Source organism: Rhinolophus hipposideros, assembly GCF_964194185.1.
Source record: "Rhinolophus hipposideros genome assembly, chromosome: 8".
Lineage (NCBI taxonomy): Eukaryota > Metazoa > Chordata > Mammalia > Chiroptera > Rhinolophidae > Rhinolophus > Rhinolophus hipposideros.
The window spans coordinates 52,879,433-52,907,394 of NC_138054.1; the positions used below are offsets into that span (position 1 = coordinate 52,879,433).

Here is a 27,962-nt window from a genome sequence, read left to right on the forward strand (position 1 = left end):
ATACTGGCTCTCCCATTTGTTTGGCAAAGCCATTTAACCCTCTTAGTCTCAGTCTCCCATGCTCTCTACCAGGCAGAGCTTGTTAGGATTAAATCAATACCCATAGAATACAGAGGAGGGTGTGGGGCAGTGAGGACCGGTTCTGTATTGATTTGTACTTCAGCATGGATGGAAAAAGTAAGGTCTGGGATAAGAATTGCTTTGCTGAAAGTCACACAATGTGATGTTAATAGAGACAAAATCAGAATCCTGAAACCTCCAACTCCTAAGATAACCTGTGTCTTCAACTCTTAGCAACTATAGAAGCCTTTCTGCAAATTAAAATGCACAAATATACAAACTATACAAAACAAATAACAAGCCATACCTGCTATAATTATTGATGCCCTTTTCGCTCATCTCCCTTCTGCTCCATAGTAGCAATCCAGGGACATCTTCTCAGCACCCTTAAACTCCTCCCACCCCCATACACATTTTGAGTAATTGAAAACACAGCCTACCTGAAATCTCAGAGCCAGTAAATGAATCATACCAGGTCTTACTCATTAGATGGAATCTCTCCTCACCAGACCACCTAGGGGTTTTCAAGCACCCAAGGTTCCCAGAGGACTTGAACTTTCTCACACATCCATCTCTGATAGGAACCATTAAACTGACATCACCACTCTGCACACTTCATAAAGGATCGTAACATCTGGAAATGGGAACCACCTGCAAGTGCTTTGACCAGCGATCACCATATCACTCAAGGACATGGAAGCTCAAGTTCAGGCAAGATGAGAAAGGAGCACCCTAAAATGCCACCAAGGCCAGAGATTAATCATCTGGGGCTAAAAGTGTATAGAGAAAGAAGGTTCTGGTCAGAAGATTTGGACTTCAATCCCAGCTCTGTCATTTTCTAATTCACCTCTCTGAACTTCAGTAGAGTACTGGATATTAGCAGAATCAGTTTCATAGTCAACCAATCTTAGGTTCAAATCCTGGCTCTGTCACATATTTATTGTGTCATTTTTGGATGGGTTGGTTAATCTGTATTAATTTTAGTTTTCTTGTCGACAAAACACAACCGAAAAATAGAAACTCTGCTTCATAGGGTTGCTGTTAGGATTCAAAGAGGTATTCTGTCAAATACGTATCACAATGCCTTGCATAAGTTAAGCATATAAAAACAGGAATGATTTAACTGCAACATAATCAATAAAATAGGATCGACCTTCCTCACAGAGTTGCTAGGAAAAATCAAACATCACAGACTTCAGCAGGATGCCTGGTACAGACAAAGCCACAACACATGGAATCCTCTACTGTTACAGTTGACCCTTGAACAACACAGGTTTGAACTCTGTGGTGCCATGTGTATGTGGAATTTTCCAATAAATACGCACAGTACTGTAACTGTGTTTTCTCTTCCTTATGATTTTCTTAAGATTTTCTTCTCTCTCGTTACTTCATTGTAAGAATACATACAACATGAAAAATATGTGTTAATCCACTGTATATGTCATGGGTAAGGCCTCCCGTCAATAGTAGGCTGTTAAATTTGGGGGGAGTCACAAGTTATACACTTGTGTGGGATGCCAGCCCCCCTAACCCCTTCGTTGTTCCAGAGGTATTAGCATCCTCTCCTCAACCCTATGCACTCACCTCTTTTAGCCACAGAAGCTTCGGGGCCTGCATTTCCACAGACATCACCCCCCCCACGTACTGCAGGACACTGTGCTTGGTTGCGTTGATCCTGTGAACCTGACTGACTGCTCGGTGGTCCAGCCACATGATGATGTTTCGATGGGAATCTCCTAGCAGGAACAGGGAGAGGAAGACACATACGCATTATTACCCTCCTACTTGAAGGGCAATTATGGATTCCCAAGGGCAAAGAGCTACAGAATTTCTATAATTTCCCCCGTCAACAATGAACAACTGAAAGGACCACCACCAAGGCTGATTTGAACACTTTACCCAAACCTTGGATTTCCCTTCAAGAGATGTGTTCTTTGAATACAGCCTCAGGGTTAAACATCTATAATAAAACCAGTCAAGATCTTCCAATTACTTATATCATCATTCATTCGTTTTCAACCCATCCCTTCCTTTCCTACACCTTCTGTTCTAGAAAAAAATTTTCTGGGTAAATATTTAGGAAAAAGTCTATTAAATAAGCCTAAAACAGCACATTGGCTTTTTAAGCTCTGTCTCCTTTAAATATGTACAAATATTTCAATAGTATAATATATTTTACAAAGTACATCTACACAATGGCCTTTATCTGTTTATATTCCCACTTCTTCCAGACACTTTAATTAAAATCAGTTCATTTAGGTCTTTTCCCCCCTCACTTGGTTACTTTGTGTGGTGGAGTGGGAAGCACACGAGTTTTGGAATCACGCAGACGCAATGGGGAATACTGACTCTTTCAGTTATAAGCAGAGATGTACTGAGAAAGTTATGAAACTTTGCTTAGCCTCAGTATCTTCATCTACAAAATGGGGATAACAATACCTAAGAGCATATAGGGATCAATAGTATGCATAAAGGATATGGCAAGTCCCTATCACATAGTAGGCCTTCAAGAGTAGTAAATCACAAGGAGGAGAATTTAAAAGTAACTGGAGAAGGAGCATGGGCACCGTCACATCCTCCCTCTACAACCTGCTACCCACATAGCACCTGACTGTCCCTTTGTCCCTTCCCCAGCCTCTGTTAATCCATCACATTCTGATGAGCAAGCCACTACTCCTGACAGCCCTCTGCTCGCTCACATGGCAAAAGGCAGAGAAAAACAATGAATTACCTGGGAGATTATAGGAAGGAAAAATCAAAGGGGACCCAACAGTAACTGATCCAGGCACTTTTACGCATTATTTTATTGAATGACGAAATAATTGCAACAATTACACAACTTTGCTAATAGCAAATGTTTATAAAGCTCTGTGTGTCTGTGTGTATCCCAAGTCCTGTGATAAGTATTTTACACACATCATCTCACTTAATTCTCAAAACAATCCTCTGATCTAGGTCACTTTCAATGACAAACAGACTCTGAGGCTGAAGACCGCCTAAGATCGCAGAGCTGGGGAAAGCATGAAGAGGGCTTTGAAAGCAGATCTGTGCAGAGAACAGATAAATAAAGTGATAAAAGGAATAAACTAGAGCTACACATATCAACATGAGTAATGACACCAGCTGGGAGATTTTTAAACACAATATACATTGTTTGTTGTTGTGGCTATACACATATGTGGTAAAAGCACAGAAACAACATGTTTGTGAACACCAACCATAGCGGAACGGTCACCTGCTGGGCAGAGGGGGAACGGGAGGGGGAGAAGTAATAGGCTGGAGCTTCACGCAATTCTTTCTTTAAAAAACAAAGACACGTGAGTAAATATGGCAAAAGTTCATGTTTATCCTTAGTAGTGCATACATAGGAAGCTGTTATTTTATTTCCCATATGTTTGAAAAATAATTTTTTAAACTTAAAAAAAAAAAAAGTCAACCTATGAAAATATCTAAATTAGGTCATCATCATCATAAGGACACCAGGACTCAGTCAGTGGTTTGCCTGCCTGGAGAGATTTTAGGTCCCACAAAAGCTCCTCAGAAAATAGTAATTCTCTGAAAATAAGAGAAAGTATATAAAGCCTTCCCATAGGCACACCTCAGATTTGTTTTTAATAGTTGAATGATTCTACTCTATAATAGAATTGCTTAAAGCTCTGGTTCTCAACTCCAGTTGCACATTTGAAACCCTGGATAGCTTTAAAAATACTAATGTCCATGTCCCATGCCAGAACTCTCACTAAATCGGAGTGTGGGTGTGTGCCCACACACACGTGCTCACACATACATATACACGTGTATATAAGTGTGTGGGTTTGGGGGAGAACATTATCAGTTTTGTTTCTTAAATATTGTATTGACTACATCTGCAGCTGCTTCAAGACAAATACACCTGTTGCTAAACTTCCAACTGTAAAGACAGACCAAAATGTAGTTAGAATGACACAATGAGAAGTATACAGAATCAAGTATTCTATCATATTTATAATTACCAATTATTTTAATTTTAGACAAGAACTGGGAAATTAACCTTTTTTTTCAGTTCCTGTAGAAAACCACAAATAAATGAATCCACTGAAAGTGCTTTTAATCATTTTATTGAGCATGTACTATGTGCCAGGCACAGTGCTGGGATAGCAAGAAGAATGTCCCTGCCCGTATGAAGCATGTGGTTGGATAGAAAAACAATTCTATATAGTGTGTTGACTGCCAGAATAGAAATACCAAGAGGAGGAGGTCGGAGAAGGTATTGGTTAACTGAGCCTGACGCTGCACAGAGAGCTTCCAAGAGGCAGAAACACTTTAATTTAGTTCTAAAAATGACTGGCCATTGGTTAGCCAGGTGAAAGAGTGAGGAAGGAGGTGCTACACAACTGAGATAGCATGTGAAACAAATGGAGTACAGACCCGAGGAAATGGCATATTGTAAGAGAATGGGATGCAAGTTAGTAGAGCAAAATTTGGACTATACAGGCAGTTTACTTAAGGGCAGATTATTTATCCATGTATGCATTCAATTAATATTTTGAACACTCACTTCATAGAAGGTGTTCCAGGCATAGTTCAGGGGGAAAAACTTGCTATGAATTAGAAAAACCAGCTGAAGAGGAGGTTTCTGTTGCAGAGCAGCCTAGGTAGGATTCCTTCTCCAGCCCCACATGATCATCCTTGGTTCCTCCCCCTCCCGAGAGCTCCTCTGGCTGGGATGACCCAACCCGAGCCATGCTCTGAGCCTGGTGGCATGCAGAGGTAGGAAGCACGCAGCAGGGGCACTGCTCCAACCCAGGGGCTGTTCTGATCTTCAAAGAAAGAAAGATCAAAAACAAGAAAGGCCTAACAATGAGACTATTTTATCATATAGCAATGATCAATGTGCTTAAACTACAGTACTTACCGTGTTTTCCTGAAAATAAGACCGGGTCTTATATTAATTTTTGCTCCAAAAGACACATTAGGGCTTATGTTCAGGGGGTGTCACCCTGAAAAATCATGCTAGGGCTTATTTTCCGGACATGTGGTAATTTACTTGGGTTTGGGGTATTTTTGTTGTTTTGTTTTTCTTTCATTTTTTGGTTAACATCTAAAGATGGTAACAGTTTTGCGCATTTTATAGGTTTGGTTTTAATGGTGAGGGTTAATTTCCTGACTCCACTTCCTTTAGTTAACCCATCAAGAGTTGGCCACTGCCACGTAAGTAGCAGCAGTCATTTAAAGAACCTTGAAACCACCTTTTAAAATTCTAATTGCATTTTCTAGCACAGGATAATCCATGTCAGAGAAAAATGTAACCTTAATAGAACCCGTTGAAAGGCCAGAAACTGGTGAGGGGCACCTGCAGCTGGATGCATTTGATAAATAGGTACGTCCTAACCTTTTAGGTGCAATAAAATTATTTCAACACTCATAGTTAGGGTTGCAACCTTGCCACCCTTTAGCAGCAGGCCTGTTAACAGCAGGCAATTCTACCTACAATGATAAAAAGAATGGAATCCAGAGAGGGCACAGATCCAAGCAGGTTTAACAAGGAACCACGGCCACTTCAGTATTCTTCTTCCTGATATTTTCACTGTCCATTCATCTGTGCCTAGTAATTCTTCACATACTGGAATTACCAAGGAAACTCTGTTTTAAATGCCGATGCCCTATCCTAACTCTAAGCCAAATGAATACAAATGAATCGGTCATTTTAAAAGATCCCCAGTTGATTCTAACGTACAGCCAGAGTTTTTTTAAAAAAGCAATGTATTTTTAGTATGTTAGAAGGTATACAGTCCTTGGAACTTAAGGCTTTTAACATCTAAAATGTCACCCCAAATGAGAATTCCTCCAACAGCATCCCTAACAGACTGTCACCTGACCGCTACTTAACGAAAACCAATTAAGGAAGCGCTGACAGTCTCCCAACATGGCCAGCTCTGTGGCTGCACAAATCTCATAACTGAAGAGAGCCTACTGCTGCTGAGCTGAGCTCTGCTGGTTCAGCCCCATCCTTTGGTCTCTTTTAGAACAATGCCAACTGAGCCAGTAAATAATCACTAAGAACAAGGACCATTCATCTTGGAAGCCCCAACATTGAATAACAGGGCTTGGCACACAGTAGGTGCTAATAAATATAGCAAGAAAGGGGGCGTGTGTGCGTGTGTGTGTGTGTGTGTATGCATGTGTGTGTAAAAGAAGGTTATCATTACTCCTATGCTCTAACCACACAACCAGGTGCATTTTTTTCGGCACATGTAATTTATAAAAATCACTATTCTATGCCTTAGGTCCATAGAAGTGAGTAGGCCACATCCTCTTAACTTGAGAACTTCATAACTAGATGGAAAAACTGTTTCTGAGCAGTTAGATGTCAGGCTCTCACTTAATTCTCATAGCAAAGCTACTGTTTCATTATTCCAATTCTTTAAGAGGAGAAAACTACACCATGCGGAGGTTCAGCGACTCACTCGCTGAAGGTGTCACACAGCTCAGCGGGAACAAAACAGAGATCTGGAATGTGCCTGACGCCCATTCCAGGGTGCCGCAGTGTACCCTAGGATCCACAGCCCCGTTAAAAAAGACTCTGCTTCCAGCAGTGTCCACTCCTAAGTGTTCCTAAACATAATCTAGCCCCAAACATGTCTGCAGTGCCTATCTCGGCAACAACTGACTGACAACCCCTAGGGCCACACTCCTTCAGACGCAATGTCCGGTGCACCAGAGTCTCCACCATTCCCAAATTATTTCTGTTCACCCAAAAGTTAAATATCAGCTGAAGTTTATCATCACAGCTCACGTACCTGACCAGTGCAGACTTTTGGGTTTGCAACCTAAGTGCTAGCGTTACCAGTTAAAATGCCCCAAAAGGAACATATCCTTACTCGCCGTGAAAAATGTCTGACGGTGAATCCAAGTGGCCCATTGGAAGCAGCTCACTACAGTAGTCACATACGTCTATTAGAGCAACCTCATTCAATGGGAATGTCCTTTGGTCTGGCTATTGGAAACAGAGAGGCCATCTGTTCCCAGTTTCTGTGTGATACATGGTCCTATCTGCCTTGTTCTATTTCTTTCAATGGACTTGGCTCACCTACTCAAATGAATGTGGCACAGGAGCTTCGCATGCAAAGCAACAGCGGCACTGACACTCTCTTCCTAGAAAACACCCAGACCACTTGTCTGTTTCAAGGTCCCACGTCCTTTTTTCATCACGCTCTCTACTGTGGCTCTTGTGCTTTAGGGAGCCATGTCTCTACCTAATGCAAGCCCCAGATGCCACCCCATTCCTACCAACTGCTCTCCAAGTTTTTAACCTCAGGGACATGACTTCTGACCTGTAGGCTCCACCTCTAATCTCACTTCCAGTGGTAAGAGATAACTGACCTCATGTTCCTCCTGGGTCTTTTGATTAATCAGCCATGTTTGCCCCACCTAGTCTCCCACCACCATGGAAAGAGGGGAATGGTCCTACCTTCATGGTTCACTGGTAAAGGATGAAACTGTTTATCCAAAACAACCAGAGAACACGTGGCATCAAACCCAAGCCCTCGAATTCGGTTTAAATCGATCCCTTGTACAACTTTCTGTTTTAAAAAACAAACAAAAACATAAATTACAATGCAAAGCTTTTAAAAGATTGAAAACAAGTTATAATGAGAAGGAAATGAATGACAGAATAGAAAAAATATTTATAACATAAACAGATAAAAGTTTAATATCACTAAAATGTCAGAAGATCCTATAAATTAATAAGAAAAAGACAACCAATCTAATTGGAAATTAAGCATAGGACATGTCATGTCACTTCATAAAATAAGAAATAGTCAAAGAGCATATAAAAAGATTCTTAACTCCATTATGATTCAATAAATACAAATAAATATATACCATTCTTTGCTATTCATACTGGAAAAAAATGTAAAAGATTAATAGCATATCGTAGTGGCAAGATATGGAGACATGGAACTTCTCGAACAGTATTTTTAACAGTATAATAATTTAGTAGAAATTTCGAAGAATAATTTTATAGTATTTGTTAAAATGTAAGGCATATATTACTTTTGCCCCAGCAATTCCATTTCTAGGAATCTATCTTAGCAAATTATTAGCATAAGTAAATAAAGTTATATGTAGACAAAGGTTAACTGCAGTACTGCTTAAGAATATGTTTAAAAATTAGAAATAAAATGGATTTATTAAATAAATTAAAGTACACCTGTGAAATGGAATATTCTACAACTATTAAAAATAAAGAGGTAGAGAAGCAATTTCTGGGTATGGTGGTATGAAAACGTCAGCAAATCCTCTTTGCAAAATGTTTAAAAAATAAAGTATAAAATCAAAAAATCATCAAAAACAACCACATGAAGGCTATAGAAATTAGCCAAAGACACATGAAAAAATGAGAACCATTTATTCGTGAAAAATCAAAACTATACTTAAAATGTTACCACCAAAAAATAAAAAAACTCTCAGACCAGATGGCTTCACTGAGCAATTAAACATTTAAGGAAAAAATATACCAATCCTACACAAATTTGTTCAGGATGTGGTGAAATAGGGAACATTTTCCAACAGTTCTGGTGCTGAGTATGTTGTGGAGTCCACTCGTGTCTCTACTATCTTGGAGAAGGCAGGGGCTCACTTGAAGGGTGGAGTCACGAGGGTCATCATCTCTGCCCCTCTGAGGATGCCCCCATGTTCGTGATGGGTGCGAAGCATGAGAAATATGACAAGTCCCTCGAGACTGTCAGCAATGCCTCCTGCACCGACTGCTTGCCCCCTCCCGCCATACCCCCAGCCAAGGTCATCCATGACAACTTTGGCACCATGAGGGACTCATGACCACAGTCCATGCCATCATAGCCACCCAGAGGACCGTATATGGCCCCTCTGGGGAAGCTGTGGCGTGATGGTCGAAGGGCTGCCCAGAACACCATCCCTGCGTCTGCTGGCACTGCCAAGGCTGTGGGCAAGGTCATCCCTGAGCTGAATGGGAAGCTCACTGGCACAGCCTTTCATGTCCCTACCCACACATGTCAGTTGTAGACCTGACCTGACACCTGGAGAAAGCTGCCAAATACGATGACATCAAGAAAGTGTTAAAGCCCCACAAGGGCATCTTGGGTTATACTGAATACCAGGTTGTTTCCTGTGACTTTAACAGTGACACCCACTCTTCCATCTTTGGTGCTAGGGCTGGCATTGCCATAAACAACAATGCTGTCAAGCTCATTTCCTGGTATGACAATGAATTTTGCTACAGCAACATGGTGGTAGACCTCATGGCCTACATGGCCTCCAAGGAGTAAGAGCCTCTGGACCACCAGCCCCAGCAAAAGGAAGAGAAGTTCCCAGCTACTGTGGAGTCTTTTTCCCCAATTGTCCCTCCAACACACTGGGAATTTCCTGACCTCCAGTTTCCATACTAGACCCTCTGAAGAAGGGGAGGGACTGTGGGAGCCCTATCTTAACATGCACCATCAATAAAGTTTACTGCAGCCAAGTGAAAAAAACAATCCATTTATAATAGCATCAAAGAAAATCAGATACTCAGGAATGAATGTCTCAAAAGAAGTTCAGGACTCATACCCTAAAAACTACAAAACATTGCTACAAAAAAAACAAAAAACAAAAAACAACCCTACAAATTGGAGAAATATGCGATGCTCATAAAATGGAAAATTCTACATTGTTAAAATGGTAATCTCAAATTAGTCTACAGATTCTACCCAACCCCTATTAAAATCCTAGCAGATTTTTTATTTGGAAATCGGCAAGTTGCTCCCAACATTTAAGTAAAAATGTAAAGATGAAAACAAAAAACAAAGTTGGAATACTTATGCTACCTGATTTCACATTTTACTAGAAAACTACCATTACTAAGTCAACGTGGCATTGGCATCGGCTAAATTTATAGATCAATGGAACAGAATAGTGACATAAGAAATAAACCCAAACATTTATGGTCAACTGGTTTTTGATAAAAACGCCAAGGCAATTCAATGGGGGTACAGATAGTCTAACAGTGGTGGTAGAACTGAATGTCCATATGCAAAAAAAAACAAAAAAAAAACTTTACTTCATACCATATACAAAAATTAACTCAAAATGTACTATATCCCTAAATGTAAGAATTAAAACTATAAAACGTAGAAAAAAAAACAGGAGAGAAAGTCTTTTTTTCTTTTTTGGACCACAGATTAAGCAAAGATTTCTTTTCACACAAGACTCATTAAAAAAATTGATAAATCTGACTTCATCAAATTTTAAAATTTTGTTCTTCAAAAGAAACCATAATAAAATGAAAAGATAAGCTATAGACTGGGAGGAAATATTTGCAAATCATACATCTGGTAGTAGACTTGTATATAGAACTTAATAATAAGATGACAAATGACTCAATTAGAAAATGAGTAAAACATTTGAATTTATACTTCACCAAAGAAGGCATACAAATGGCCAATAAATATAAGAAAATATGCTAACATCATTAGTGATTAAACAATGCAAATTAAAATCACAATGAGATACTACTGCATATATAGTAGGCTAGCTATAATAAAAAAAAAATTGACAATACCAAATGTTAGAAAAATGTGCAGAAAGTGGAACCCTAATATACTGCTGGTGGGAAAAAAGTTCGGCAGGTTTTTAAATATAATTTGCCACACAACCCAGCAATTTCATGCCTCCGTCTCTACCCTAGAAAATTAAAAAGATATGCATGTGAATATTCATAAATAAAAAAATATTATGTATTCACGAAGACTTGCAAGTGAATATTCATAGCAGTATCATTCATTAATACCCCAAAACTGGAAAATCAAATATCCACCATGGTTTAACCAAATCATTAAACAAAGTGTGGTATATCCATAAAATGGAATATTACTCAGCAAGAAAAAGGCACAAACTACTGATATGTGCAACAACATGAATGAACCTTAAAAACATTATGCTAAGTGAAAGAAGTCAGACACAAAAGAATGTATGTTGTATGATTCCATTTATATAAAATTATTTAAAAAGAGAAATTACAAAAACAAAAAGATAAAGAGTTATTTACAGCTGGGGATGGGGACGGATGGCAAACAGGCACAGGTAACTTTTTGGGTTAACAAAAATGTTCTAAATGGATTATAGTGATTACACAACTGTGTAAGTTTATTAAAATCACTAAATTATACATTTTAAATGAATGGATTTCATGGCATGTGAATTATGCCTCATGCTGTTAAGTATATTTTAAAAGTTAAGATATAAAAAAATGAAAAGATATACATGATATAGTAATAAGGTAAAATACAAAAACAAAAAGGGATATACAACAAACTGTTAATAGTAGTTGCCTCTAAGAGCAGAAACACCAGTTGGAGTGGATTTTTCTCTTCATTATGTAACTTTTAAAGTTGCAGAATAATAGACTTATTAATTCTATTTTTATTTGTTTCTATGGTTTCTTTTTTTGAAAAAGCATGAGTGACCATAATCATTAATGTTCCCCATTAACTTAAAACATAAACATAACCTTTTAAATCCCACAAAAGTCATCCTAAAAGAACCCATCCCTATTTAAAATATGCAATTCTAACCATCAACAAAACAAAAAGGCATCCTACTGAATGGGAGAAGGTATTTGCCAATGATATGTCTAATAAGGTGTTAATATCCAAAATGTATAAAAACTCATACAACTGGACCCCCAAAAAGAAACAATCCACTTTAAAAAAAAATGGGCAGAGGACCTGAATAGGTATTTCTCCAAAGACAACACACAGATGGCCAATAGACCATCTGTGGAAAGATGCTCATATGGAAAGATCACTAATCATTAGAGAAATGCAAATGAAAACCACAATGAGATACCACCTCACACCTGTCAGAATGGCTATCATCAGTAAATCAACAAACAACAAGTGCTGGTGAGGATGTGAAGAAAAGGGAACCCTCGTGCACTGTTGGTGTGATTGCAGATTGGTGCAGCCACTATGGAAAAGAATATGTGGGTCTCTCAAAAAATTCAAAATAGAACTACCTATGACCCAGCAATTCCACTCCCGAATATTTATTCAAAGAAATCCAAAATACTAATTTGAAAAAATATATGCACCGCCATGTTTGCTGCAGTGCTATTCACAATAGCCAAGATATGAAAACAACCAAAATGCCCATCAATAGACGACTGGATAAAGAAATTGTGGTATATTTACACAATGGAGTATTACTTTGCCATTAAAAAGAATGAAATCTTACCATTTGCAACAACATGGATGGACCTAAAGAACGTTATGCTAAGTGAAATAGGCAAACTGAGAAAGACAAATACCATATGATCTCACTTGTACATGGAATCTAAAGACCAGAATAAACAAGCAAACAAAACAGAAATAGACTCAGAGATATAGAGGAAAACTGACGGTTGCCAGATGGGAGGGAGGTGGGGATGGGGGAGAAGGTGAAGGGATTGGAAAGTACAAGTTGGTAGTCACAAAATAGTCACGGGGATGTGGAATACAGTGTGGGGACTATAGTCAATAATGCTGTAAAGACTATAGGGAGTCAGATGGGTACTAGACTTATCAGAGGATCACTTCATAGGTTGTATTGTATAAACGCCTAACCACTGTGCTGTATACCTGAAACTAACATAAAATAATACAGCATGTCAACTATAATTAATTACATATGTACATATATACATATATATATACATATATGGTCATGTAAAGCACAGCATAGGGAATATGGTCAATGGCACTGTAACAGTTATGTATGATGTCAGAGGGGTAGTACACTGGGGGTGGGTATCACTTTGTGAGGGGTGTAGATGTCTGGTCATTATGTTGTTTTGTACACCTGAAACCAATTTTTAAAAAGTAAAATAAAGTTAAATAAATAAATAAAATGCACAATTCTTTTATCCTATTCTGAAATGCCAGACTTGTAATCTAGGATTCTGTTTTTTGCTACATGACATGTTCCTCATAAGCGTATTAAGAGCTATACACAATTATTACACATTTTCAACAAAGAAATGTATTACATTTTTCAAATAATAATACAATAAATAACAAGATGCTACCATCTACTGTAGGTATACACACCTAGTATGTCTCAGGTGCTTTACACATATCATCCTATTTAACCTTTGCAAAGCCCTCTGAAGAAACATTTAACATTTCCACTTCATTAAAAGTAAGTGGAGAACTGGGGAGGGAAGGGGCTCTAGAGCAAGCAGGCCCTAGAGATTAAGTAACTAAACTTGCTCCTGTCACACAGCCAGCAGAGGGCAGAGCCAGAATTCAAACTCAGGGCCTGTGTTCTTCCTACTCCATCATACTGTACGCCTGCCTCTGTCATCAGAGAATTTCTTGTTGCCCAAGTGACTCGTCCTGTGGAGAGGGTATGTGCGCAAGAGCCATTTGCTAGTGGCCCCTCTGTGACTGCTGCCAACACTTGTGCCCCCCCAGCACCAGCTGAATGCCCTGTATGCCTTTACTACACTCATCAAGCTAGACTTATAAGAACGTGAGGACCAAACCCAGTTCCTGATCAGGCAGCATAGCTTCATGACAACAAGTCACAAAGACCTTGCTCTGCCACTTTGGCTATGTGTGACTGAGGGCAGGTTACACAATGCCAGCCATTCTAATCACCCGCTTGCCTTGCTGGATCGTATCTTTATGGCATTTATAGGCTTGACTTCCTCTACCTGAACGTCCTTCCATCTTGGTTTGGAAATATCTGGACAGTGACTAAGATCAATGGCGTTGGGTGCAGACTGCCTGAGTTTGAAACCTGGCTCTGCCACTTACTAGTTATATGACTTTGAGAAGCCAGAAAACTCGTTTCCTTGGTTGCACAATCCTATTACTTATACCTACATCTCCTGATGGTATTATGAGAATTCGGCAAAATAAGGTGTGATTAGCCCAATAGCTGGCATCCGTTACACAGTAAATAGTAGCCATTATTAGAGTGAATTAGCTGCCTCAAAATCTGCTTTGAACTTGTGAGGCATCAATCAATGAATCAGACCATCCCTAACTTCATCCCTAACTTCAACTTGCCATGCAGCCCTATGGGCCTCTGTAGCACAGAGTGCAGGCCTGACCTGGGCAAGCCCATCTTACACAGGTCTGCAGTTAATCAAAGGAGAGACTGGCTGAGAAAATGTAGAAGACTCAATTAACTCGATACCACAAGGTAGGTTTGGAGTAGAAATGAACATGGGTTATGGTGTCAAAAGAGCCACCTTCTCGTTCTAACTCCACCTCTTGTGAGTCAGGTAATCCCTGCACTAATCTCCTCACCTTCCTGAGCCTCAGTTTCCTGAGAGCCAAATATATCTCCCAGGTGAGGATCAAAGTCAATTGGCTTGAAAGTGCTTCGGAATCAGTAAACTTTTATAGGAAATGTAAAGGAGGGAAAACCCACTCAATGCCTTATTAACTGTGTTTATGGAATCTTTTTTTTTTATTATTAAAGTTTATTGGGGTGACAATTGTTAGCAAAGTTACATCGATTTCAGGTGTACAATTGGTGTAATACATCATCTATATGTCACATTGTGTGTTCTACCCAGAGTCATGGAAACTTTTTTATGTACAAAACATAGCATGCTCTCTGTGTCATGTAAGCACATATAAAAATGATAGGCAAAAGAATACTGATCAAAAAGACTGGAAAGATTCAAATATTCCTAAAAATTATGGAGGGAGTAACCTTCTAGCAGGAGCAAAGAAAATACTCTTTTCAGCCTATTTTATGGATTCTCCCTGAAGACCTACAAAGTTCCATATTCTAGTCAAGGGTTCAGTGTCTCTATCTCTAAAATAGAAACCTATCACAAGAAACTGGAAGAATAACTGACACGCATTTGAACCTGGTTTGTTTGGTAGCCACTATTATTTCCCCAGCCTTCTATGGAAATGTCTTATGATCGTGCTTATCCATGAGGAGGACCACCCCACGCCACAAGCCCACCCCCATCTACACCATCCCAGAACAATGGCTGTCAGGGTCACACTACCCAGAAGGCCCCTGGGACTTGATCTGCTGACCTGAGGATTCTTTTTTATACTCTCATTAATGGAAGAAGAAAGCAGGCTAGTAAACTCACCCCAACTACTTGGCACCAAGGGAATTTCCCGGGCTAGAAAGAAAGCACATTGCTCTTCTAAAGAATTTCCAGAGAAGGAGATTTCTGCAACTTCATTTGGTAACCTGGTCCATGTCTAGCAACTGTCAACTCGTAGCTATGGGGCAGCAAACAAATATTTGGGGAAGGGATTGTGCATCGCTTTGTTCTGACTGTGGGAACCGGTTCAATCCTGCATGTGTTTTAAATCAGCAGGCTCTGCCATATTGGGTGGGGAGACAGCGTTTCTTAGAAAAACCTCCAAACTAAGAACTGAAAGGTCAGAGGCATACCTGGTATTATCTTTAGCTCTATTTGGAGCTAGGGTTAAAGCCTGAGGCCTCGCAGACAGAATCCAGCTTGCAAGAGAGTTCTGTGTGGCTGGTCCTGTATTCTTTTAAATCTTGATTTGAATGCCTTTGTCAGCTTTGGGGGCATGCATGGGGTTATGCAATCCCTGGTTCCCTCAGGCCCATTACTCCCCGTTGCCTACACAATTCAATTATTCACTCATTCAATCAGTCAGCAAATAAAATCAAGCCCCTTCTAGGATCAGGCGGTACTCTTCTGGGTATTTGGGAAACAATGGAGAGCAAAACATTTTTTAAAAAATTTCTTGCTCTTCTGGAGATTACAATTTAGTAGGAATAGACAACAGCTCATAAGCCAAATAAATGAAGTGTATGTACAGTATAATAGAAAGTGATAAGTTGGAATACTGGAGGAGAAGGAGGTAGCTGAGGAGAAGGCGGAATCTGAGGAAACACTTAAAGGACCTGAGGAGCTGACCTGGTGGAATCTGGGGAAAATGTTCCAGGGAGAACAGCCAGTGCAAAGGCCGTGAGGTAGGAACAGCAATGGGGCTAATACAGTTTGTGTAGAGTGTATGTTACCTGGAAGGACCCTGGAGGCACTCAATTTTACAAAATCTCTACTAGTGACTGGGAAAATGAACAAAGCCAATCCCGGACCATTACCTACACAGCATCCGAGCTTAGGTGCGGTGTCGTCCCTTGAAAATAAGATGGGGGAATGTAGGTGAAATATATATGTCAGGGACACCAACATTATTTCAAGAACCGAAACTCTCAAACTGCCTCTACCACATTCCTCTCCACTGTCACCAAGAGCTGTTAGATTTTTTTCCCAAAGTCTCTCAATCTTGTCCCTCCTATTTATTCCTCTGCCGACATTCCAATCCAGCCTTTCATTATCAAAACAGATATTATTAAGCACCATTATTAAGTACCGATATGTGGCAGCAACAAGGCCACAGCTCAGCAAGACAGGCATAGCCTTAGGCCTCCCAGAGCTTCGAGTTCAGAGGAATCTCAGCCTCCGGAACTTCAGGGGAAGAACGAACGACACAACCTCCCAACTGGCATCCTTGAATTTAGTTTCTGTTCCCTCCATGCCATCCTGAATCTGTTGGTGGTCACTCTGAAACTCAGGGTGATTCTAGAAAAGCTCCCTATTGGCCTCAGAAGTGACGACCCAGGTGTGCCCAACCATCAATTCCAGTCTCCCTTCTTCCTCCTACTGGAAACCATCCGCTGTAGCCAGGACTGGCTCCTTACCCTTCCCATCTCAGCCCTTTGGCCATGCTATTCTCCAGTTCTGAATGTCCTCGCCTAAGTGTTCTTCAAGAGTCACTTTGAGCCCACATCCTTCCTCCAACTTTCTCCACTGATGGGTTGTAGGGAGATCCCAATTTCTTTAATCATTCATTCTTTTTACACTTCCTAAGTCCACAAGCTTTTAGGACCTGGGTGAGCAAACTATAGTTCCTGTCTCCCTGAAACACAAAATCTAGTAAGGAAGGTACATATTAATACAAAAACAATGAACGCTTTTATTATTTATTTTATTTCATTTATTTTGTTATTCTATTTGATTTTATAACTATTTTATTATTTGATATTAAACAAAAAGTGAATAATTCATAAACCATGTGAAGTTCTATAAAGTACAAGATAATGTGAGAACACTGAGAAGTAAAATAGGGGTCCATGTGGAGGGGATATTGGGCAAGAAAAGGCTTCTTCCTTGAAGAACTGACTTTTAGACTAAGATCCAGTGCAGCACTAGCCAATGCGAATTTCTGCAATAATAGAAATGTTCTACCTCTGTGACCTCTAACGCAATAGCCACCAGCCACATGTGGCTACTGAGCATTAGAAATGTGGCTAGTGCGACTGAGAAACCAAACTTTAAATTGTATTTTATTTTAATTAATTTAAATAGCCACATAGGGCTAGTGACTACTGTATTGGAGAGTGGATCTAAAGATGAACAGGAGTTAAATCTGTTGGCAGAGGACAGGAAGAGTATGCAGGAAAAAGAAAAAAAATGTGTGTAAAAGTCCTGAGACTAGAGGGAGTATTACTACATGTTTGACGACACGACAGGAGAGGTGGCTGGAATGCGGCGCTGACAAAGGCATCCTGAGATGAGCCAGGAACGCAGGAGGGAACCAAACCATGAAGGGCCTGAAGACCATGGCAAGGATTTGGAGTTCTATCCAAATAATAGTGTGATGCTATTGAAGAGTTGTACGGAAAAGAGTGACATGATCATGTTAGCATTAATAAATAATTCCAGCTCCAAGAACAACGATTGGAGAGGGAAAGGGCATACATGAGGAAATCCGTTAGGTTCTTACACTAATCTAGACAAACGATGAAGGTATGTGGCACTGGAAATGGAGAGATGCAGAGATTTGACCTATCTGATTTCAGTCTTATCACCTACCTCCTGGGTGACGTAGGGAAAGTCACGTAAGCCTCTGGGTCTCAGTTTTTCTTTTCGAAGGCAAAACGGGAATAACAACCCCTTCCCTACCCACCTTGCATGACAATCAAATGGATATGAAAGTGGGTTGGGGAGATGAATGAAAAAAGTAAAAGGAATTAAGAAGTACAAATTGCCAGTTATAGAAACAGTCACAGGGATATAAGTACAGCATATGGAATACAGTCAATAATATTGTAATAACTATGTGTTGTATCAGTGACTTATCGGGTTGATCACTTTGTAAAGGTATATAAATGTCTAATCACTATGTTGTACACATGAAACTAACATAACATTGTCAACTGTAATTAAAAATAAATTTTAAGTAAATGGTTTAACATTTTTAAAAAAAATGGATATATGCGTGTTTTGTAAACCATACAGGTTCTATGAATTTAAGAGGGTAGCATTATTTCCCAATCACACATGAGCTACTCCCTCTCCTACTCTCTCTCTCTCTCTTCAACCATTACTCATGGAGCCAGTACAACTTAAAACAAAACTGTATTTCATTGACTTCATAGGTGTTGTTTTTTTCCATGCAACTGAACTATTTCATCCTAAGGGGCAGAGAACTCATTGTATACCTCCCCTACACACACTCCATTACCCAGCAAAAAGCACAGCATATAGTAGGTGCTCAATAAATGACACTCTACAAATGCTTGCTAGCTGGGTAATACCTCTAGCTTATCTTCTTCCTAATGGAAGCTGGCACTAACCATACACTTGCAATCTTATCACCTTCTTGGGGGTGATTAAGATTTGTGGCTCCAAAAAACGATATAAGCCTTTAAAATCAGAAATGGTGTATAACTTTAGGACTTGTGTGTTTCCACAGAACTTTTTTGATGTTTGAGTACTGACCCAATATAAACATGCCAATTGTAGGGGTAGTGGGGAATAGAACAAAGAAGAGGATTTGGAGCCATCTCACTAGGGGTCTAGTCCTGCCTCTAATATGTGTTAGTGTCAGAGCCTCAGTATCCTCATGTGTCAAACAGGAAGAATGGCAGACTATCTCACAGTTATCGTGACACTTAAACAAGAGAAGGAATACCAGAACGTGTTTTCATTTGTCTGTTTTTAGCAATAAGTAACATTAATTCAAGCACCATTTATTGAGCACCAAATCTGTGCCAGGCAATGTATGAGATGCTGGAACCACAAGGATGATTCTCTCCAAGACCTCAGCTCATGGTTTAAAAGGAAGCAAACTAAGTCACCAATTAAAATGCAATCTGAGGATGGTGGGCTCTGGGGCAGCAGAGAGGGGCTTGTCACCGCCCTCTCTTTCCTCTGAGGTTGGCAGGGGTGGGCGGGGATTGTCAATGGTCATCAAGGAAGAATCCCAGGAGGAAGTAATACTTAAACGTACCTTTTAAGACACCCAGAAGTTGGACAGGTTAAAAGGCAAGAGAAGAACATTTCAGATAATGAAAACAAGAGACATTTCATTCATTCGTAAACTCAGTGAACATGAATTGGGTGTAGTACAGGAGAGGAACTCTAGGAAAATACAGATAAACGAGATGTGAGGCTTGCTCGGGGGCACACCTGTTCCAAACGAGCAGACAGCCAGGTACAAGCACTTGTAATTCAGTATGATGAGTACAACAACCTGGGTAAGCTCAAGATTCCCCATACAGTGTCAAATGCAAAAAACTTTAGGTAGCTTAATATGATTTCCAAGCAGGAGGCATGTGGAGCGAGATGAGGCTGGAGAGACGGCCAAAAGGCAGAGCCTGGGGGTCAGGGGGAGCAGCAGCCTTCCTCGTATTAGTCATGTGACCCTGGGCTGGTTACTGAACCTCCTCAAAGCTTGTACCTTCTACAGTAGTTCCAAAACAGAGAGGACAATGTGAATGATACCAAGAGGTTATTGTGTGGATAAAATGAAGTGATGGGTATAAAGTGCTCCCCATAGTACCTGGAATGTTATCAGTGCCCAGGAAATGTTGGCTGCCATTCTCATCACCATCATCGTATTATTGCTGCTGCAGCTGCTGCTGCTGCTGTTATCAACTTAACTAAGGGCAAAACCATCTCCAGTAATGTGAACAACTTAAGGAAAAGGAAGCACAGTTGTTCTCAAGCTCTTAACTTCCTGAAGTCCTTAAGAAAGAAAAGAAGGGTCAGGATGTATTTTATGTCATCCTTTGCCCTAGCCCAGTGCTTCTCAAAATCTTACATAGAAAGAATCCTAACCAGAAAGGGAGTAAGTAAATATTCCCATATGGTACCTCTCTAATTGACTTTGACTTTTAAATGTTTTTTTTAACTTAGAAATTCATTCTCCTCATTTCTGTTATCATCACCATTATCATCATCACGACCATTAGGAAATGCAGTGCCTTTACTCATTTCCAGGCACTGTTATGACGTTTTATACACATGAACTCATATCATCCTCATGACAACCCTGTGGATAGGGACAATTATCATTCCCATTTTACAGATTAGAAAACTCCCAAGAAAACTTAAGTACCTTGTCCAAGATGCAAGCTAATAAATGTTGGAATTGGCATGTTGATCCAGGCAGTCTAGCTCTAGAACCACTATTCAATTGTTGTTACCTCTCCAATATCAAAATGCCTCCCTCCTTAAACCTCACACGAGCAATGAGCTGTGAGTAGATGTGTCAGGCTTACCCTATGGCTTCAGGCCCATAGACACATAGCCAAACTCCCTGGGAGGGGAGCAGCCTAAGACCCAATAGCTTTATCCAGGTTTGTGTAGTGACACAGCCTCACTAAGGACAAATGCCCACAGCAGTCATGTGGCAGAGGGACTCAAGCAGATGACAAGTTGGCTGCCACTGGGAGATGATTAAAAATCTACCATTAAACCAAGCTGTACTTAGAGCAGACCTCTTTTAAAGTAGCTTTTCATCAGGGGATTATATTTTCTTCTTGACAATTTCCTTAATGGCCAGAAAGGCTATATGTTAGGAGAACAAAGGAGACCCAAGGGCAATGAGTAGAAGATTCTCAGCAAGATGGGGCTGGGGGGGGGGGAGCAAGAGGGAAAATTAAACAGGCAGGAGAGACGCTGCGCCCCCTCTTTTATTCCTCTCTGATGCTCCAGTGCCGCCCACCCCCACCTCCTCTCTCTGCCTCCTTCTGCGGGTCACTAACAGCAGCCGAGCTCATTCAAGTTTAAACAGCCTGATCAATACAGACAGAATGGTGAATTGTCCATCTGCAAATTACCAAGCCCTTCATGAATATTTAAGGAAATACACTAGGAGAAGGAGAAGACAGAACCCAGTACTCCATTTTCTCTTCTGGAAAAAAGGAGAAAAGAATGTCTGTCGTTTCTGATCCCCAGGATATAAAACCAAACAGTCAAGTGAAAGTAAAAACGAACAAGTCTCGGGCGGCATCACTCCCTTGTCGAAGCCCGCAAGCTGACTCCAATCCAGTGGCTCTCAAGATGAACACGTGCCTGGCACAATTCAGAGATGCTCTAGTCTGGCCCAACTTCCTGGCCTTCTCAAAACACACCATGTTCTCCTGCCACGGTGCCTTTGCACCTGCTGTTCCCTCTGAACAAAACGAGATTCCCCCTCACTTGTCTACTGGGAAGGCAGGACAGTGTTGGGACTCAGGACGCAGCACTGGAATCGGACTGTGTAGGTTCCAGCCCTGTCTCTGCTACTTACTAACTCAGGTAACCAACCTGTTACCTAACCAACATGTGCCACTGTTTCCTCCTCAATAAAATAGGGGTAGTGACACTACCACCTTTCTAGGGTGGTGCTGAGAATTCAATCACACGGCGTGTGCTACCATGTTCTACACCACGCTAGAAACACCTGATGGCACAGATGTTCACTGTGATTACCAGCAGCGACTTCTTCCCCCTTCGCTCACACCTGACGGAATCCTCTGTGCTGCTCCACATCCTCTGTCCTGCCTACCGGAGCCCTTCAGTTATTCCCTTCCTCAGTTCCAGACATAGTCACTTGGCTCCCGCCACCCAGCACATTAGATTTTGGCTGTCTGCTGGTCTCTGTACTACACGATAAGCTCCTGAAAGACAAGGCCTGCGTCTAATGTCACCCTGGTGCTGTCCCTGGCACCAGGGAGACACACAACACCTACTCAGCAGGCGGGGGCAGGGAAAAATTTGCAAGGAGGGAGTGCCACAGTGGGACCGTACCTTTGTCACAACACAGCACGCGGCCCAGATGTCTTCGGAGGACTGCTCATGGTGGTTGAACTCAGGCTCCCACTTGTGAATTGGTTGGTCTGCAAAAGCCAAAAGGACGCCCCTCTGGTCAACCAGCGCCGCACGGACACTGCCTGTTCCGACGTCCACACCCACATAGCAGCACCCTGGTTCCTGATCTCCACCGGGCATTGTGTTCCCTCCACCTGCAGTGATCAAGGGTAAAAGCCACATGAAGACCAGGTGGGTCTGCAGTCCGGCACAGGATATCTTGAAAGCGGAAATATAAGTGGTCACCTTCTATTATTTATTCATCCAACAAAAAGGTTGAGTGCTAACAGTGTGTTAACAGGTACTAAGCTAGGTGTTGGGTGAACAAGATAGCTATGGCCTCAGACATGGAATTTCCATTCTTGGAAAGGAGTCAGACGTTAAGCATTTATAGACTGTATGATTATTTAAGGAAAGTCGTGATACCGGGTAAAAAGTGCTATGTGGGTAAATAAAGGATTGTAGGAGAACTGAGATTCTAGAAGTAATCAATGTGCGTTTATTCTCACTGAATTTGTCAAAACAAGGACAGTGGCCATGGTACTGAAAAGGAACCTCATCTACCCAATCATTTATTCAAATAATCTACTTTATTCAAATAATCTACTGACCATTTAGTATGTGCCAAGCCTGTGAAAAGTACAAACCTCCCCTCTACTCCTCACTATGACTCTACAAGGTGAGTACATTTAACTCTCTCTGTTTACCGGTGCCAGTAACATGGGTGAGACTCCAAGAGACACGTAACTTTTCTCTTAACAATAGGTCTACCCGAGTAAGAGCAGTCAACGTACTATGACGATGCCCATTATGCTGGTGGGGAAATCGATTTCTGAGAAGTGAAGGGATTTAGCCACCATCCCTCAGGAGCAGCTGGGACCCACAGTCCCACATCAGTGAGCTCCCACGTCTCATGCTCTCTCCTGTCTTTCTTAACAGCTGGCAGGACAGGTTTGGAGAAGAAACATACTGCAGCCGTGTCATAAAGTGACTGGGAATTGGAAAGGAGCCTCGAGGAAGATGGGATCAGGAATTTGTTAGAGAATCTGTTTTCCTTACAGACCCCTTGTGAGTTTCAAGGAAATCTGACCAGAGAACACTCAGGAATTCCTTGGTCTTCATTGCCGCTCCAAGTCCCTTTGGTCAGATCGGTCCACAGGACACAGAAATCTCAGAGGCTTTCATTTTGCAGACTGGCCGTTCAGAGAATGAGAACAAGCCCCCAAGGCAACCATGCTGGTGGCCACGCTACAGCTGGTGATCTCAGGTGTTATCATCCAGAGTCTAATTTCAACCGCAACAACATTCAGTGTCCTTCCACTTCAAAAAGGTAATGGTTCCTGAGCAAAGTCACCCTGGGGGGTTCTAAAACAAAGCCAGACAGCAGATGTCCGGTTACAGCTTCCGGGATATTTATCCCAGTCAAAAGCAGCTTCATCAGGAGTGACTGCTTCCGACTTCATCACCATGACGTCCCAACTGTGTCTGCTCCCCTTGGCTTGCTGGCTCATGGCAGGTGGAGAGGAAAATGGGACAGCTGTAGTAAGTACATCTGCTACCTTCATCTGAGCCTCAGAGAACAACTCCCAGGCTCCAGCCTACTGCTTTCTCATCTTCTCTCCCTCGCTTACAACCCTCTGGGAGCTCCATCGGACCAGTGGTACTCGTTTTCAAACCATGCATCCCTTCATTCATTCATTCCACAGAAATACCTTTTATTCAACCCTTTACTCAAAGAAAATTTAAATAAAACAGATCAAAGTAGAGCTGCTCTATCTGAAGTAAAGATCACATTCATCCGATCCTCCCCCTTTGCCCCCAGGAGAACCTCTGGGTTCAGGAAGGCTTGAAAGCCATTGGATTAGGGCTGTGATACAACCTGAGGCCCTCAGCATAGCATGGCAGGCCTCTGGGAGCTTCCCTCTGCCTGCTTTCCAGCCGTGTCTAAAGCCGTCCTGCCCATTCTCACACCCCACACAAGACATCCCAAAACTCTGCTCACGTTCTCAGGCGCTCCCCCTGCTGCAGGACTGACTACCCCATCACTTCAGACTTGCTCTCCCTTCCTAATCCTTCCTCTCCTGCCAGCCTGCTGACCATGGACTTACACTTTAAGTTCCAGACCATCACCTCTCCAGGGAATACTTCCTTGCCTTTCTCTGCCCCTTGGTGCCACGAACGTATCGTGTCCCTTTCTTTGAAAATTTACCACTCAGAATTGTGACTTTTTGTTTTCTTTCTGTGTTTGTTTCTTTTACTAACCTGAATCTGGAAGAAAAAATTTAAAAAAGGAACTTATTGATTTCTGGATCTCCTGCTCCTATCCGTGTCTGGTTCATAATTGGTTTTCAATAAGTGTTTTCTGAATGAACTACTGTATCAGTGACTCAATAGAAAACAAGGATGAATAGGTCTATGCTTTAATAGTTTAAATCCCTACGTTTGTGTTATACTTATATGCACTAGTGTTTTGTCTTGATTCTAATTTCTGTATGCTTCATTCCTCCAGCTAATGAATATTTGGACGCTTATAACCACATTTCATTAATTCCAATACACTCATTTTTTTCACATTTAGCTTCTCCAAAATCAGAGTGAATCTGACAACCAATGGCTTCCTACAATTAATTATAGCATGCTCTTTCTTTCTTAGTGGTAATAAGAAACAATGATGCATGTTCTATGACATATGAGTACAATTTTGAAGAAATGCAGACTGGGCAGGTACCCAGCACCCTGCTAAGAGCTCAGATTACGGTGATGGACAAAACAGGCCTGTGCATTAGCTCAGTTTCCTCAGTTTCTTTATCTGCAAATAGGAGGGAGACCGACCAAGCTACCGTGTTTCCCCGAAAATGAGATCTAGCCAGACAATCAGCTCTAATGTGTCTTCTGGAGCAAAAATTAACATAAGACTCGGTATTATATTATATTATATTATATTAGACCCAGTATTATATTATATTAGACCCAGTCTTATATATTATATGATATTATATATTATGATATAAGGTATGATATGATATAAGACCCGGTCTTATAGTAAAATATAAAATATAATATAGTAAAATATAATATTATAGTAAAGTAAGACCAGGTCTTATTTCTTTTTCTTTTTTTTTTAATGTGGATGGTGGTGGGGGCGAAGGCAGAGAGATGAGTTAGGAAGTTGTCACTCACCCAGGCCAGAGATAAAGAGAGCCTGCACTAGAGCAATAGCAGCTGAAATGAATAACAGGAGATAGATTTAAGAAATATTTGAGATGTAAAGTTGGCAGACCTTAGTGGTTGATCGAATGTGGGACAAGCAAGTGTGAAAGGAATCAAGAATGAGGCCTACCATCCAGTGTCTGTCATGAATAACTGGAGTACACAGTGGTAACCACAACTTCCATCTATTTCTCAATTCATTCATACATCCAATAATCTATCCATCTATACAGCTGTCCTTTGATTAAATTCTTATGCGTGTCAAAGCACTATGAGGAATTGCATGAATATAAAAGGCATAATACTCAGCTTTATTCATTTATTCATTCACTCACTAAACTTGTATTGATATCCTCCTGTGTACCAGATACTATTCTAAGTAATGGAGATAGTATATATATAATAAGCATTATTATATATGACTTATAATATATAATATAAAATATAATTATAATAGCATGAACAAACAGAAAAGGTCCCATTTAAGAACCTTATATTCTAGTGGGAGATACAGATAGAATACATAGAAATAATATAATTTCAGGTAGTGAAAGTTCTTTGTAATAAAATAAACCAGAGCTCCTTGGAGAAATGGCTGATTCTAGGGTTGGGGCCTGGAATATATAATATGAGCCTGGAGCATTTACAATGCCAGAAAGAAAGAGTCCAAATAAAAAACAATAATGGCGGTATATCAAAGGGACATAGGAGCCAACTGAAAGAGCTCCCAGTAACCAAAATTGGAACAATTTGAGGAACAAAATAAAATGATATCTGAGTCTGAAGCTCAGAAGCGAGTTCCCAACTAGAGAGAGAAATTAGGAGTCATCAGTACAGAAAGCATTTAAAGCTGATGCTGGAGAAGCTCGCTTAGAAATTAATGTGAGTAAAAGACGGACACTTGGGGCCTTAAACATGTAGAGGGCATGAAGATAAGGCAAAGCTGCCAGGAAAGCAAGAGGAAACCCAGGAGAGTCGTAGTGCCCAGGGAGCCAAATGAAGAAAGTGTTTCCAAGGGAAGAGTGTGATCAAATAAGTGAAATACTGCTGAGAATAAATGACGAATGACAGAAAATTGACAAATAAATTTGACAAGTATTTTCAAGTTTCTTCTTATCCAAGGGGGAAGAAGAACAGGAACCACCTGTGTTGCTCTGGGAACAAGCCAGGATATAATCCTTAACCCGGCTGTTTGGTGGTAGAGGTTGGAAGGGAGGGTTGTTTAGAGAGAAAGATGAAACCCTCCAGATTGTCAATATCGAATATTTGTGTCTGAGGCCACCAGGCCAAATGGGGCAACTACTAAACATTCAGGCTAAAAAGATCATCACTAAACACAAAAATCCCTCCTTATCTTCCAGGGAACTAGGCCTAAACTTGCAAAGAGAAGGGCTTGCTGGCTGAAGATACCATCCCAGGATTCCATTCCTTCAGTCATCAAGTATTTATGTGCCAGGTAGTTTAAGGCTCTATGGAAATAGCAGAGAACAAAACAGACAAAATTCTCTCACCTGGGGAGCTAATAGTCCCATGTCCCTGTACTTACTTCTAGTCTCAGCCTCTTTTTTCCACGCCCAGAGGTCCTGAGGCTACAGGGCAGAACTGGGCAGACCTACCCATAACCCGCTGAGGCCTAGTAGAACATATAAAACTCTACCTTTCAGAACAAAGTACAGAGATCAGTCCGCTGGGCAGAGGATGAATTTTCCCCAGGGTCAAACCCAGGCTGGGAGCAGAGGCCCCACACCTGGAGTGCCATTAGTTTGGGTGTCTCTACCCGGGTCTTATTTTCAGGGAAACACAGTATGTGCTCCACCACCACTCTACCGACCACACACACATCTTCTTACTTTACTTGGGATCCCCTCTTAGTTTCCCAGTGTCTAAATCCATCAGGTAGTGAAAGTTCCCATGGGTGCCACTCCTTAACATTGAGCTTAGCACCTTGCTGCCCTTGGCTAGAACATTCCAAGACAATGCTAAATACTTAGTGAGGAAACAAGGAAATAAATAGAAAATGAAGAACCATATAACCATATCACCATATAACTTTCCGCATTACACAGACCTAGGCAGCCATCATCCAGGCTTCTCTCCACTCCTGCCAGCCCCAGTGATGAGAGAAATGGCCCCAGGGGATGGTCCAGCTGCTCGTGCCTGGTTTCTCACTTTTGACTCTCCGTCTTCCTCTGCACGGAGTACACCCTCTTAATACCCACCACCCAGACATCCTGATTCATTTCCAGTAAAATCCAAAGAGGCAGATTCCCACTCTGCAGCTGACCCAGGACTTACCCCAGTTCTGGTTTTTGGATCCATCTCTCTGCTACACAGGAAAGGGCCCACACTTCACGGGAGGCCCGACCTCACATAAAGCGGAGCTTCCCCTTTGACAGCTAACTCCACTGCTGCCCGGGTCACAGCCAGATCGCCAGTGCCAGCTCAGTGCCTGGCACATAGCAGGAACTTGGCAAAGCTCCGTGACTTTGTGGATACCTGTAACACCTTGATGAGGGAAATAACCAAAGGTACCACGTTTACTGTAGATCTGATG

At 41.2% G+C, this 27,962-nt stretch overlaps 1 protein-coding gene and 1 pseudogene across 21 annotated transcripts in view; one reads left to right on the plus strand and one right to left on the minus strand.

The window, feature by feature from the left end:
• The window catches only part of FGGY (FGGY carbohydrate kinase domain containing), a 661,235-nt gene that overhangs the window by 340,809 nt on the left and 292,464 nt on the right, over positions 1 to 27,962 (minus strand). For 10 of the 20 annotated variants that reach the window (XR_013993878.1, XR_013993880.1, XM_081057761.1 and 7 more), the window contains 3 exons: positions 22,139 to 22,353; positions 7,511 to 7,622; positions 1,645 to 1,796 (listed from right to left, as the gene is read on the minus strand). Coding sequence is in view for 17 of the 20 variants with exons in the window: in XM_081057761.1 (XP_080913887.1) it covers positions 1,645 to 1,796; positions 7,511 to 7,622; positions 22,139 to 22,353 (479 nt within the window). In the remaining 3 variants the exon portion in view is untranslated. The remainder of the gene's footprint in view (positions 1 to 1,644; positions 1,797 to 7,510; positions 7,623 to 22,138; positions 22,354 to 27,962) is intronic. The other 10 variants (XR_013993879.1, XM_081057762.1, XM_081057763.1 and 7 more) reach the window with 4 other exon arrangements.
• On the plus strand, positions 7,999 to 9,350 carry LOC308500920 (glyceraldehyde-3-phosphate dehydrogenase-like; annotated as a pseudogene). Its single transcript has 2 exons — positions 7,999 to 8,015; positions 8,617 to 9,350. The product of its transcript is annotated as a glyceraldehyde-3-phosphate dehydrogenase-like (transcript).